Raw genomic sequence first — 11299 nt, forward strand, 5'->3', positions numbered from 1 at the left:
GGCTCGTGTGGAGTGTCGGGTGACTTGGGGTGTGTGAGTGGCCAGGCTTGGCCTAGCGACAGCTGAGGGCCCGCCCTGGGCCGGGAGCAGGGCTGACAGGAGAGGCGAGTGTGGAGCGGAGCCCCGGGCCTCTCCCCTGCGTGGGTCCCGGGGAGCCGGGGGTGCATGCAGGCCTGGGCCCCACTTCTTGGGGGGTGACGGTGATGAGTGCACCCTGGGGGCCTTCCTTTGGGGGTGGGGGTATGGCCGGGAGCACAGGGACCCATGGGGCTGCGGCTGGCAGAGGGGCCCTGGCTAGCATCCCCCACCCGCACTGAGCTGCACCCCTGCCCGCACACGCGGCCCTGTTTATTTGGTTACTTTAATTGATGACAGCTGGGGAGACCGTGTCCCCGACCCTCACAGTCAGGCCCTCAGGGAGCAGGCTGGGCCCCACAGGTCCTGAACTGTGTCCCCCGGGGCTGCGAGGGCCCGTCGGGACGCCGGGGCAGCCTCGGGTCAGCAGTGGGCGAAGTGGGCCTCGCCAACGTCGCGCAGGTCGAGGCCTGCCAGGCCGGGTGGGCTGGCGCAGGTGATGTTGTTGTAGGTGAGCACGGGTGGCTGGCGGTCATCGTCGCCCTCGGCCAGGGCCTGCACGAAGCGGGGCACGGAGGCCGGCTGCTGCAGGGCGAAGGCCCACAGGGCGCCCAGCGCGCAGCCGCAGTCCCAGGGGTTGCCCTCGAGCCACAGGCGCTCCAGGCCGGGGGGCTGCGGCGCGAAGGTCCTCAGCGAGTTGTTCCGGAGGCTGAGGAAGCGCAGGTGGCTGAGCGGTGCGAGCACGGCCGTGGGCAGCGTCTCCAGGCGGTTGTGCGAGATGTCCAGCCAGAAGGTGCGCTTCAGGGGCCCCAGGGCATCCGCCGGCAGTGCCGACAGCTGGTTGCGGGCGAGGAGGAGGTACTCCAGGCGGCCGAGGTCCTGGAAGAGCCGGCCTGGCAGGTGCGTGAGCTGGTTGGCCGTGAGGTCCAGCTCGAGCAGCTCGGCCAGGCCCCCCAGGCTGCGCTCGTCCACGTCTGCAATGCTGTTGCCCTTGAGGAAGAGCCGGCGCAGCCCCGAGAGGCCCGCGAAGGCGAGCGGGCCCAGGCGGGCCAGGCAGCCGCCCTCCAGGTGCAGGCTGTGGAGCTTGGCCAGGCCCTGGAAGGCCTGCTCCGGGAGGTCGCGCAGACAGTTGCCGGAGAGGTTGAGCACGGCCAGGTTGAGCAGGCCCAGGAAGCCGCCGGGCCGGAGCTCCTGCAGCTGGTTGTTGTTGAGGGCCAGCACCTCCAGCTGGCCCAGGCCCGTGAAGGCTTCTTCGGGCAGCTGCCGCAGGCGGTTGTGGCCGAGCTGCAGCTCCTCCAGGAAGTGCAGGTCCTTGAAGGTGCGGGGCCGCAGGCTGGCGAGCGCGTTGTGCGAGAGGCGCAGGACGCGCAGGCCCAGCAGCCCCGGGAAGCTGTCCTCCAGGAGGCCGCCCACGCGGTTGTGCGAGAGGTCCAGCCAGCGCAGCGCCTTCATGCCCAGGAAGGCGCCCGGGGCCACGGCGGCCACGAGGTTGTGGTCCAGGTAGAGCTTCTGGAGCTTGGGCAGCTTGATGAAGACGTTAGCCTTGACGCTGCGCAGGGCATTCCTGCTCAGGTCCAGCTCTCGCAGCTCGCCCAGGCCGCAGAAGAGCGCGGGCTGCAGGTAGGCCAGCTTGTTGCCTGCCAGCACCAGCTCCCGCAGGCCGGCCAGGCCCTGGAATGCGGTGTCGGGCAGCACGGCCAGGCTGTTCCAGCCCAGGTTGAGGTCCCAGAGGTGCGCCAGGCCCCGGAAGAGACCCTCCTCCAGGCGGCTGAGCAGGTTGTTGCTGAGACCGAGCGAGGCCAGGCCGGGCGTGTGCAGGAAGGTGGGGGCTGCCAGCGCGCGCAGCCGGTTGTGCTCCAGGTGCAGGTGGCACAGGCCACGCAGGCCCAGCAGTGCCTGCGGCTCCAGGCTGGCCAGCCCGCTGCCCTGCAGGTTGAGGAAGCCCAGGCCCGAGAGGTTGCGGAAGGCGGCCGCGGGGATAGAGGAGAAGTTGTTCCCGTCCAGCCAGAGCGCCTTGGTGCCGGGCGGGAGGCCCCCGGGCAGCCGCGTGAGGTTCCGGGAGCTGCAGAAGACGTTGAGCTCGTCCGTGTGGTCGTCGTGGCCGCAGGAGCAGACGGCTGGGCACTGTGGGCCCTCAGGGTCTGCTGGCGCCGTGGGCTCCACTCCTTCCAGGCCGCGGGGGCCCAGCGCTGCCCAGGAGACCAGCAGCACCACCAGGGCCGGGCCTCCTGCGGGGAGAGGGGCTTGGGGAGGGGGCCCGGGACGGGGACTCAGGTTGGAGCAAGACATGGGACCTTCCAGGCCTCAGCTGCACCCCGGGACCACGACACGCACCCGTTAAGAGAAGGCCTTGCTAACCAGAGTGGAAGGTGTGGGCAAGCGACGCGGGCCCCCCCATCAGTAGGTAGGACTAGGATGGCCTCTAGGGTGAGACTGGCTGCCCTTTCCACTGTGCAGGACCAGAGGGAACTGGGGACCGAGGACCTGGCCACTAGGCCGTGTGTCGGCCTCATCCCCAAGGTGGACACTCGAGCCAGCCTGGAGAAAGGCGTGAGTGACAGAACCTTTTGGAGCAGGCCTGGGTGGGCAAGCGCTTGCTGCCCTAAGGTCCTGGACAGTGAGCTGGATGCCCACTGCCCCCATCGGATCCCCGATCAGGGGTGCCCCCATCCCTGGTGTGTGTGGCACGTACTAGGGACTGAGCCCAGCGGCAGCGTGGGGAGAGGAGAGTGCCAGCCTCGACCACCAGAGACTGGTTCTATCACTGGACAAAGGATGCCAGGCTTCCCCACAAGGCCCCCCAGAAGTTCCATTGGGCACTGGGCTTGTCCCCCACAGTGGGCCGCTCCCTGCCCTGAGTGCTCCGGGTCTCAGGGTGGGCATGGCAGCTGGGGTGGGCAAGGCTCCGCAAGGGGACCGGGTGGCCGTGGCCTGGCATCCGAGCAATTGGGGGGCCTGGGCGGGGCCCCGGGGTGCTGTGGGGCCCTGCGTCCCCTGCGCCCCTACCTGGGGCGGGAGAGGAGGTGGGCTGAAGTCACAGTGACTCTCCAGGGCCGGACCCCCCAGATGAGTGGCCATGCTTCCCCCGTGGGCTCCCAGAGTGAAGCCCTCCCAGGGGCAGCCCCTACCCTGGAAGGCCGGGGGCACCGGCTGGTCACCCCCGGGCAAGTGGCGGGGCCGCGGGAGCCTCACCTCTCCTCGGGGCCATCCCTCGTGCTGAGCGGGAGCGGGGCGTCTGCTGGGCCGCTGCTCCTACCCTCTGGATTTCCCCTCCGCGGGGCAGCCAGCACCCGTGTCACCGGCCAGCCCAGCTGCTGGCCCCGGCGCCGTTAACCCCCTCCTGCCGGGTGCCAGCAGCAGCTCTGAGAGCGGGGCGGGGGGCAGGTGGCACAGGGGCCAGGCTGGGGGCGGCGTCTGCCCGCCGCGCACCCAGGGTCAGCTCTGAGACCCGCGGGCCCATCCCCCATCATCATGGCTCCCCCTCCCCACACCCGTCCCCCTGCAGGGCTGGCCACAGAGCTGGGGCTGCAGGCAGTGCTGGGCGGGGGTCTCCCTTGGAGCAGCCTGTGAGGCACTAGTGTTCAGTGGCCCCCTGCTTGGTGGTGGGGGCCCTTCGGGGGCTCCTGGGGGCTGCCTGCCCAGCCGATGGTCGTGTGGGAGTTAAGCTGGGCCTGCCCGTCAGCCGAATGCTGACCACGCCCCGCCCATTCCTCCCCCCTTGGGTGGGGTCCTCGGTCAGCTCCCAGGCCCGGCCCAGCCTCCGCTTCTCCCGTGAACTCAGGGTCAGCTGCTGTCTGGCTGTGCCCCACCCCCAGCCTCTTCTAGGAATGCTTGGCCGGGTGCTCTGTTTGCTTTCCCGGCCCTGTTCTCTAGGGAGGAGAGTTGGGGGCGGCCTGGCCTCAGGGACCAGATCCCAGGGCCATGAGACCAGCCCCTGCAGCAGCGGGCCCCATCCTGCCCTCTGGGGCGCCCGCAGGCTGCGGGGGTGGGGGGGGGGGGCCCAGTGTCCGGCCTGAGGTCAGCCCCAGGTCAGTCGTGGGAGGCCGCTCCAGTGGGTGGCCCTGGCCTCGCTCCTCCAGACCCAGCCGCGTCCCCAGGCTGGCCTCCAGCCGCCCCTCCCCTTCACCAGGACCCTGCCCGTGGCTGCTGCGCCCGCCCACTCCTTCCTCTGCTCCGCCTGGGGTGGAGGGCCTGTGTCAGCAGGGCTTGAAAAAGGTGGAAGCACGCGTGGGTAAGGCTAGGCTTGTGGAGGCCTCCCGGTGAGCCCGAGGAGGGGGGCTGGGGGTGAGGCAGGAGCCACCGGTCCCAAAGATCCTCTGCCTTGTGGCCCCTCCCCCGTTCATGCCATGACTCAGGGACTGGATTTATCTTCCTCCATTTATCGAGCTTTGATTTTTTTCCAGGTCATCTCTCAGCTTCTCTTCTGAGAAATTATAGATCTGCAGGGAGAAAGTCCACACCCAGAAGTTTACAGGGCAAACACTCATTTACACAGTAGAAAGTGCGGACTCAGCAGGAGTCAGGCCCCGGGGCCTCTGCACCAAAAAGCTCCCAGCCTGGCAAGGGGCCAGCGCCTGTCCCCTGACACCTACAGGGCTGGGGTGGGACTTCCTGTAAATCCCTGGGGAGCGCGTGTGTGGCGGGGAACTCGTCAGGACTGCGGCAGCCGGGCTAGCCCTCTGTAAGCCTTGCCCAAGCCCTGCAGCAGCGCTGGTGGTCAGCCCGCTGAGTTGGGAGAAGACCTCTGTCCTGGCCGCCCGGGTGGCCTGTCCTGACCCAGGATGACTGCTGCCCTGGCCTCTTTCCACTTGACCCCGAGGGCCCCCTGCGGAGTCTGGTTTCTGGTCTCCATGGACATGGTGCCACATTGGAGACCCCTCCCTGCTTCCTGCTGTGGGGCTGCGACCCTGAGGGGCCTGTCCGCATTTCTGTGTCCTGAGTGGACCTGCTGGGACCAGGGTGTGTTGTCCTGGCAGGTAGCACACACCCCTCCTGGGGCCCGGGGGCCCGGGGGGCCTCAACAGCACCCCACCCTGTCTACTCTCAGCCCGAAGGTGGGTGGACAGGGGCCGTCACTGTCTTTCCTTCCTTCAGTCGCCAGTGATGGCAGGCAACACTTCAGAGACTCATTGCCCAGCGGGCTGTCGTCTCCTGTAAAGCACGTGTTTCAGTCTCTTGCTGATTTATTTGGGTGCTGTCAGTGTGACTTTTTTTTTTAATCGTGTTCCGGATGCAAGCCCCTTGTCAAGTGTGTGTGGCCAGTGGTCCTGTCTTCGGCACCGTGGTCTGCCTCTCCATTCTCTTCATTGTGATTCTAGTGAGAGTTCTTAATTTTAATGTGGCCTCATAAGATGCTCCTTAAATGGAAAAACTGCGGGGAGAAAAGCTTTTTAATCTAGGCTGATGCATGTATCAAGCTCCTCGCGGTGTCAGGACCCGTTCCGCCCGTGGACTTGAGTGTATTCTCAAAAGACCTGGTGGACCCATCCCTGTCTTTTCTCTGAGGTGATCTCAGGGCATCCCCTCTCTCTTGCTTCCTAAGAGTGAGCTGGCCTTTGAGCTTCATTCTTCCTGGTGGCTTACAGCCGCCTCCCCACGTTTGGAGCGGTAGCTTTCCCTTCCTCCTCCCTCTCAGGCACCAGCTTGCCATGGTCAGGGTCCAAGTAGTTGGGCCCTTTCTGGGCTGCCCCTGAACTCTGGAGGCAGAGCAGACCCTTCTCCGTCTGCAGGGGCTTCCGGCCTCTTCCTTGTCCACGGGGGGCACAGCCTGTCACGTGTCCATGACAACCGCCGGTCCGGTTTTGACCTGTGTTGCATTTTGAGTCTTCCCTTCCAGTGTGGACATGGCACAATTAGGCCTTCTTCAGTTTCTCTCCCTGGTATTTGTGTAGATTTCTGTGTGATCTCTCATATATTAAAAAAAATTTTTTTTAAATGGTTGATTTTAAATAGTTTTTAATGGTTGGTTTTATGGATGGTTGTTACTTTTGATACTGTTATTGTTACCCTTTTTCCTCCATTTCATTTTGTCTAGGCTGAAATGTTTTTCTAGAAGTATGCTGGGATAATGTAACAAAGTATCAACTGTGATGCCTTTACCCAACAGTTTTTTTTTCTAAAACAGCTTTACTGATAACCCAATTCTTACACCATAAAATCCACCCGTCAACACACCGCACACCTCAGTGATTCTCAGCAAGTGTGTACTGCGGTGCAGGCGCACGCACGGGTGGTTTTGGAACGTTCCCGGGCAGCAGGCGCCCTTTGTGTCCCCCCTTGCTCACTGAGCGTCCTCTCAGGGCTCAACCACAAAGCGTGCGTCGGCGCTTCATTCCTCGTTGTGACCGGGTAATGTCTGTTTACTCGTACCTCAGATGATTGATGTCTGGTTGGTTTCTCTGGGGTTACTATGGATAACGTTGCCGTGAGCGTTTGTGTGGACGTAGGTTTCACTCCTGTTGGGTAGATTCTTACCAGTGGAGTTACTGGTTCACATAGTATTTATGGTTTTAAAAAATGTTTTCCAAAACGACTGTGTAATTCTACAGACTGTGAGAGTCGGGTCCCACATCCTCACCGCTATTTGGTGCAGTCGGCTTTGTTCTGTTTTGGTTTTGAGCCCTTCTGTGTTTCTCTGACGATTGATACTGGGCACCTTTTCATGTGTTTATTGGCATTTTTATATCTTCTTTGGCACAGTGTCTATTCAAGACTTTCATCCATTTTTTCACTGTCTCCTTACTGAGTTGTTACACTGAACATTATAGATATGACTTTATATTTATGGATTGTCAAGGATAGCATTTGCAGATATTTTTCTGTTTGTGGCTTGCTGCTCTTTTTTGCTGTTGTCTTTTGAAGTAAGAGTTTATTTTAATTAAGTCCAGTGTATCAGTTTTTTTCTTTCATGGCTTAAGATTTTGATGTGGTGTCTAAACTCTTTGCCTAACCCAAGATCACAAAAATCTTTTAATTAAGAAATATAGAATCTATTTATATTTTCTTTCTCTTAGCAGTTTTTTTTTTTTTTTGGTAGTTTGCAGTATATAAATCTTGTACTACTTTTGATAATTTCTAAGTACTTTCTGAGTTTTGATGCTATATGAATGGAGCTGTTTTTTGGTTCTTAAAATATACATATATATATACACATATATACATGTGTGTATATATACATGTATTTGGCTGTGACAGGTCTTAGCTGTAGTGTGTGAGATCTTTAGTTGTGACATGCAGGATCTTTAATTGCAGCATGTGGAATCTATTTCCTTGACCACGGATCAGACCTGGGCCCCCTGAATTGGGAGTGTGGCGTCTTAGCCCCTGGACCACCAGGGAAGTCCCTGAGTGGAGTTCTTTTAATTTCATTTTCAGACTGCCTTCAGTATGTACAAATACAGCAGGTTTCTCTTGTTGATCGTGTATCCCAGGACCTTACTAATTAGTCCCAGATGTGTGTGGCTGGATCCCTAGGATAAGCCATTGCTCAGTCGTGTCCAACTCTTTGCAACCTCATGCGCTATATAGACTATTGCAGGCCAGAATACTGGAGTGGGTAGCCATTCCCTTCTCCAGGGGATCTTCCCAACCCAGGGACTGAACCCAGGTCTCCCGCAGTGCAGGCGGGTTCTTTACCAGCTGAGCAACCAGGGAAGCCCTGTGTGACATCACACCATCTGTGAATAAGGACACTCTCCCCTTCTCCTTCCCAGTGTGTGCTGCCTTCTGTGGCAAGAGCAGAGATCCTTGCTGTGTTCCTGACTTCAGTGAATAGCATTCCATCACTGACCATGAATTACGACGCTGGCTTACGTCTCTGATCCATGGGGTCACAGGCAGAAAAATGCTCCCAGCCACCAATGTGCGTGTCCTTATCCCTGGAATCACGAATATGTCGGGTCACGTGGCAGACTGGAGCTGAGGCTGCTGATCAGCTGACCGGGAGACAATAAGATGAACGTGGATTTCCAGGTGGCCCCACTGTAATTCCAGGCGATCTCTGGATTGGATTAAAGGGTCAGACGAGGCCACTGTGGGGCCATGAGAGGACTCAGCCCCCAGCTGCTGACCTCTTAAGATGGAGGAGGGGGGCCAGGACCCAGGGACTCAGGCGCCTCACACAGCAGGGAAGGGCAAGGAAATGGAGTCTTCCTCTGGAGCAGAGGGAACCTGCTCTGCTGACAGTCCAGTGGGACTCCTAACAGACTTCTGACCTCCGGACTGGCAGGAGATACATCTGTGCCGCTTCAAACAACTGAGTTGCCATGACTTGATACAGCAGTGTTTGGAGATTAAGCAGATGTCCTTTATCAATTCCAAGAGGCTCCCTTCGATTCCTGGTTTGACTTTTTTTTTAAAAAAAACCACAAACGGGTGTGGGATTTCGTCACGTTTTCCCGCATCCATCGAGATGATTTTGTCCTTTGTTCCATGACCGTGGTTTATTATGCTGACTTTTAGATGTTTCAGTCAATGTTTTGTTCCTGTTATAAATCCCACCTGCCTATGGTGTGGAATGTCATGGTATTCTGATAGCTAACATTTTAAAGGCTTTACACCTGTGTTCATGAGGGACGTTGATCTCTGGTTTTGTTGGGTATTGGGATAACTGCCTCATAGAATGAGTTGGGAAGTGTCCCCTCCTGTGTTTTCTGGAAGAGCTTGTGAGTGAGTATTAGCATTACTGATAGAATGCGCTGGTGAAGCCATGTGGCCCTGAGCATGCTTTTGCATGAAGACTTAAGACTTTTGTTAAATCAATTTAAGGAATTTGTCCATTTCATCTAATTTGTTGGTATAGTTTCCCTAGTATTCCTTTACAAGTTCTGTTCATTTCTTTAGGATTGATAGGATGTGCCCCTTTTCAAAAATCATGATTTTGGCAATTCGTGTGTTATTTTGTTGGTCAGCAAAAAACCACTGTTTTCTGTTTTACTGACTCCTTGCTAATCATTATTTCTGCTTCCTTTGGGTTTTGTTTTCTCTCCTTTTGTGTTTTAAGGCAGAAGCCCAGGTTTTTTGAGGCCTTTTCTTAAACAGTTGTTTAAAGCTATACGTTTCCCTCGAGCACTGCTTTAGCTGTGTCCCACAAATTTTGTGTTCATTTCCCTTCTGGTTGACGCACACAGTAGTTAGATGTGTTAACTTCCAAACATTTGAGTTTTTCCAGACTTCACTGTGTTGTAGATATCTAATGTCACTGGAGTTTGGAATTATACAAAGTATGTTCTTTTAGAATTCATCATGATCTGTGGGTTGAAGATCTCGTTTGTCCTGGAGCTCCTGGAAATGTTGGTGGGATGTTCTGTAAGTAGGTTTGGTTGAGTGATAGTGCCTGCTATCAACTGGACTATGAAAGAATCTCCATTAATGCTAAAGTACCCATTTTCCCTTTCAGTTTTGCCCATTTAAAGTAAACATGACATACTCATTTCTTGAATAGAAGATTGTTAGAACAGAAATCAGAGAAAAGAGAGAGAGATTATTGGGACCTTAAGAAGTCAAGATTCTGGCTTAAGAAAATATGCTGACCAAGAATAAGATGACTCTGAGCTTCAGAGCCAGAGAAAAACAGGTGCGAGTACCCTGGGGGCAGTGTGGGACAGGTGCGTGTATCCTGGGGGCAGCTGGCTATAGGACCAGCCTTCCTTTCTGGATCCTCAGCACCCAGGCCAGGCTCACTCCCAGATCTAAGATCCAGTTCTTCCCCAGGACTCTCTGCTGCCCCAACTAAGAACCAATGTCCCTAGAAGGGGGTGGTCCAGGAAAAGCCTCTCCTTTTTTACTCAGGAGGAAGAATGAGAGACCCCTGAGGAGCTAGGAAGCAGGACCCCAAAGCCAGAGGACAGAAAGCAACGGGCTCTGCTCGGAAGGGGCAGGGAAGACGAACGCCACGGCAGAGACGAGAGAACACACCAGGCTGGATTTGAAAATGGAGGAAAGGAAGTGACCTAGCCAAAGCGGCTGAAGGAGGCAGCAGCTCTCACCATTCAAAAACGGGATCACGATTTTTAAAATTCCCACAACAGAATGCACCAGGCTCAGGCTAGCGTCTCCTTCTCTACAGACTCCCCCAGCAGTGAGGAGGCTTCCAGGTTCCCTTCTCATCTTCAGACCCAGAGGAGAGAGCGTGCTGAGGAAACGGGGCCCGGCAGCGCAGTGACTGGGCACTGGGAGCCGATGACCTGAGGAGAGTGTGTGCTGGGCCGGCAAACGCGGCAGCAGCTCCCAGCCCTCCTGCGGCCCTCCAGGGCCCGGGGAGCCCCCAGCAACACCGCCCAGCCCGCCCTGCTCGGCCCGGCCCTCGCGCCCGGCCACAGCCTTTCCACCCCACTTTGCGGCTCTTGGCGTTAGGACCCCCTAGGTGCTGGAGACATCTTAGACTTGACCTGAGCCCTACACACAGCACGTACGGCAGCAGAGACCCAAGCGGATGGATAAGTAGCATCTGCATAATTGGAAACGCCTGAAGTGACAAAGTGACAAAAAGTCACTTCTTCCCAGCCTAGTGAGTGGACATTACTCCATCCCAGATTCCAGACATGAACACCCTGGTTTTTACATGGAAGAGCAAAGAGCCAGGACTCTCCTGACAGATGAGGTTGGGCCACGGTCCTGGGGATGAAGAACCATACAGGGACTGTGAGGCATCATCAGCACAGACAGATGGATGGACGGGATGGAGGCCCACGGGGCAGGCTGGACCCCTAGGTGCTGGCTTGCTGGGGTGGCGGGCGGTGCAGAGGGGCTGGGACGTGAGGCGTCAGTCCCTCAGACACCAGCACAAACAGCTCGGCAACAAGAACCACAAACCAGAAACCACTGGGTCAGATTATAGGGCGGCATCAGAGGTGGGGAAGAGTTGCCAAACAGGTTGCTAAACACAAAAAACATTTTTTGTGAAGGAAAAAAATATACATTTGGCAACATCAAGAATTTGTTCAACAGACACCAGAGAGTGAAGCCCACAACGAGCTAGGAGAAGACTGCAAACACACAGAAACAAAGAAACCATACAATATGCAACGTGAAACAGAGGACTCCTAGTGATCAACACTGGTAGCAACCAGTGAAGAAACCCGGGAGCAGAGGCGGTCCCCAGGAAGGAAATCCCAGTAGCCAGTGAGCATGTGGAAGGTGGTCAGGAGCCAGGAAGACACATGAGAAGCCTGCAGAGTGCCTTCTGTGCCCCAGACCAGCGAGGATGAGGGTGTCTGGCATGTGG

General features: G+C 57.3%; 1 protein-coding gene across 2 annotated transcripts; it reads right to left on the minus strand.

Moving 5' to 3' along the window:
- Positions 1-343: 343 nt before the first annotated feature.
- On the minus strand, positions 344-3914 carry IGFALS (insulin like growth factor binding protein acid labile subunit). Of its 2 annotated transcripts, none has more exons than XM_043915874.1 (2): positions 3268-3914; positions 344-2303 (listed from the first exon to the last, which is right to left on the minus strand). In XM_043915874.1, exons 1-2 carry the CDS (start codon positions 3281-3283, stop codon positions 499-501), a joined length of 1821 nt encoding a protein of 606 aa, XP_043771809.1. In that variant the 5' UTR covers positions 3284-3914; the 3' UTR covers positions 344-498. The 2 variants fall into 2 exon arrangements, with proteins under 2 accessions (XP_043771809.1, XP_043771808.1); XM_043915873.1 differs by having other exon boundaries at positions 344-2318; positions 3268-3905.
- Positions 3915-11299: the final 7385 nt, after the last annotated feature.

The sequence above is a fragment of the Cervus elaphus genome, chromosome 10 (assembly GCF_910594005.1).
Source record: "Cervus elaphus chromosome 10, mCerEla1.1, whole genome shotgun sequence".
In the NCBI taxonomy this organism is placed as follows: Eukaryota; Metazoa; Chordata; class Mammalia; order Artiodactyla; family Cervidae; genus Cervus; species Cervus elaphus.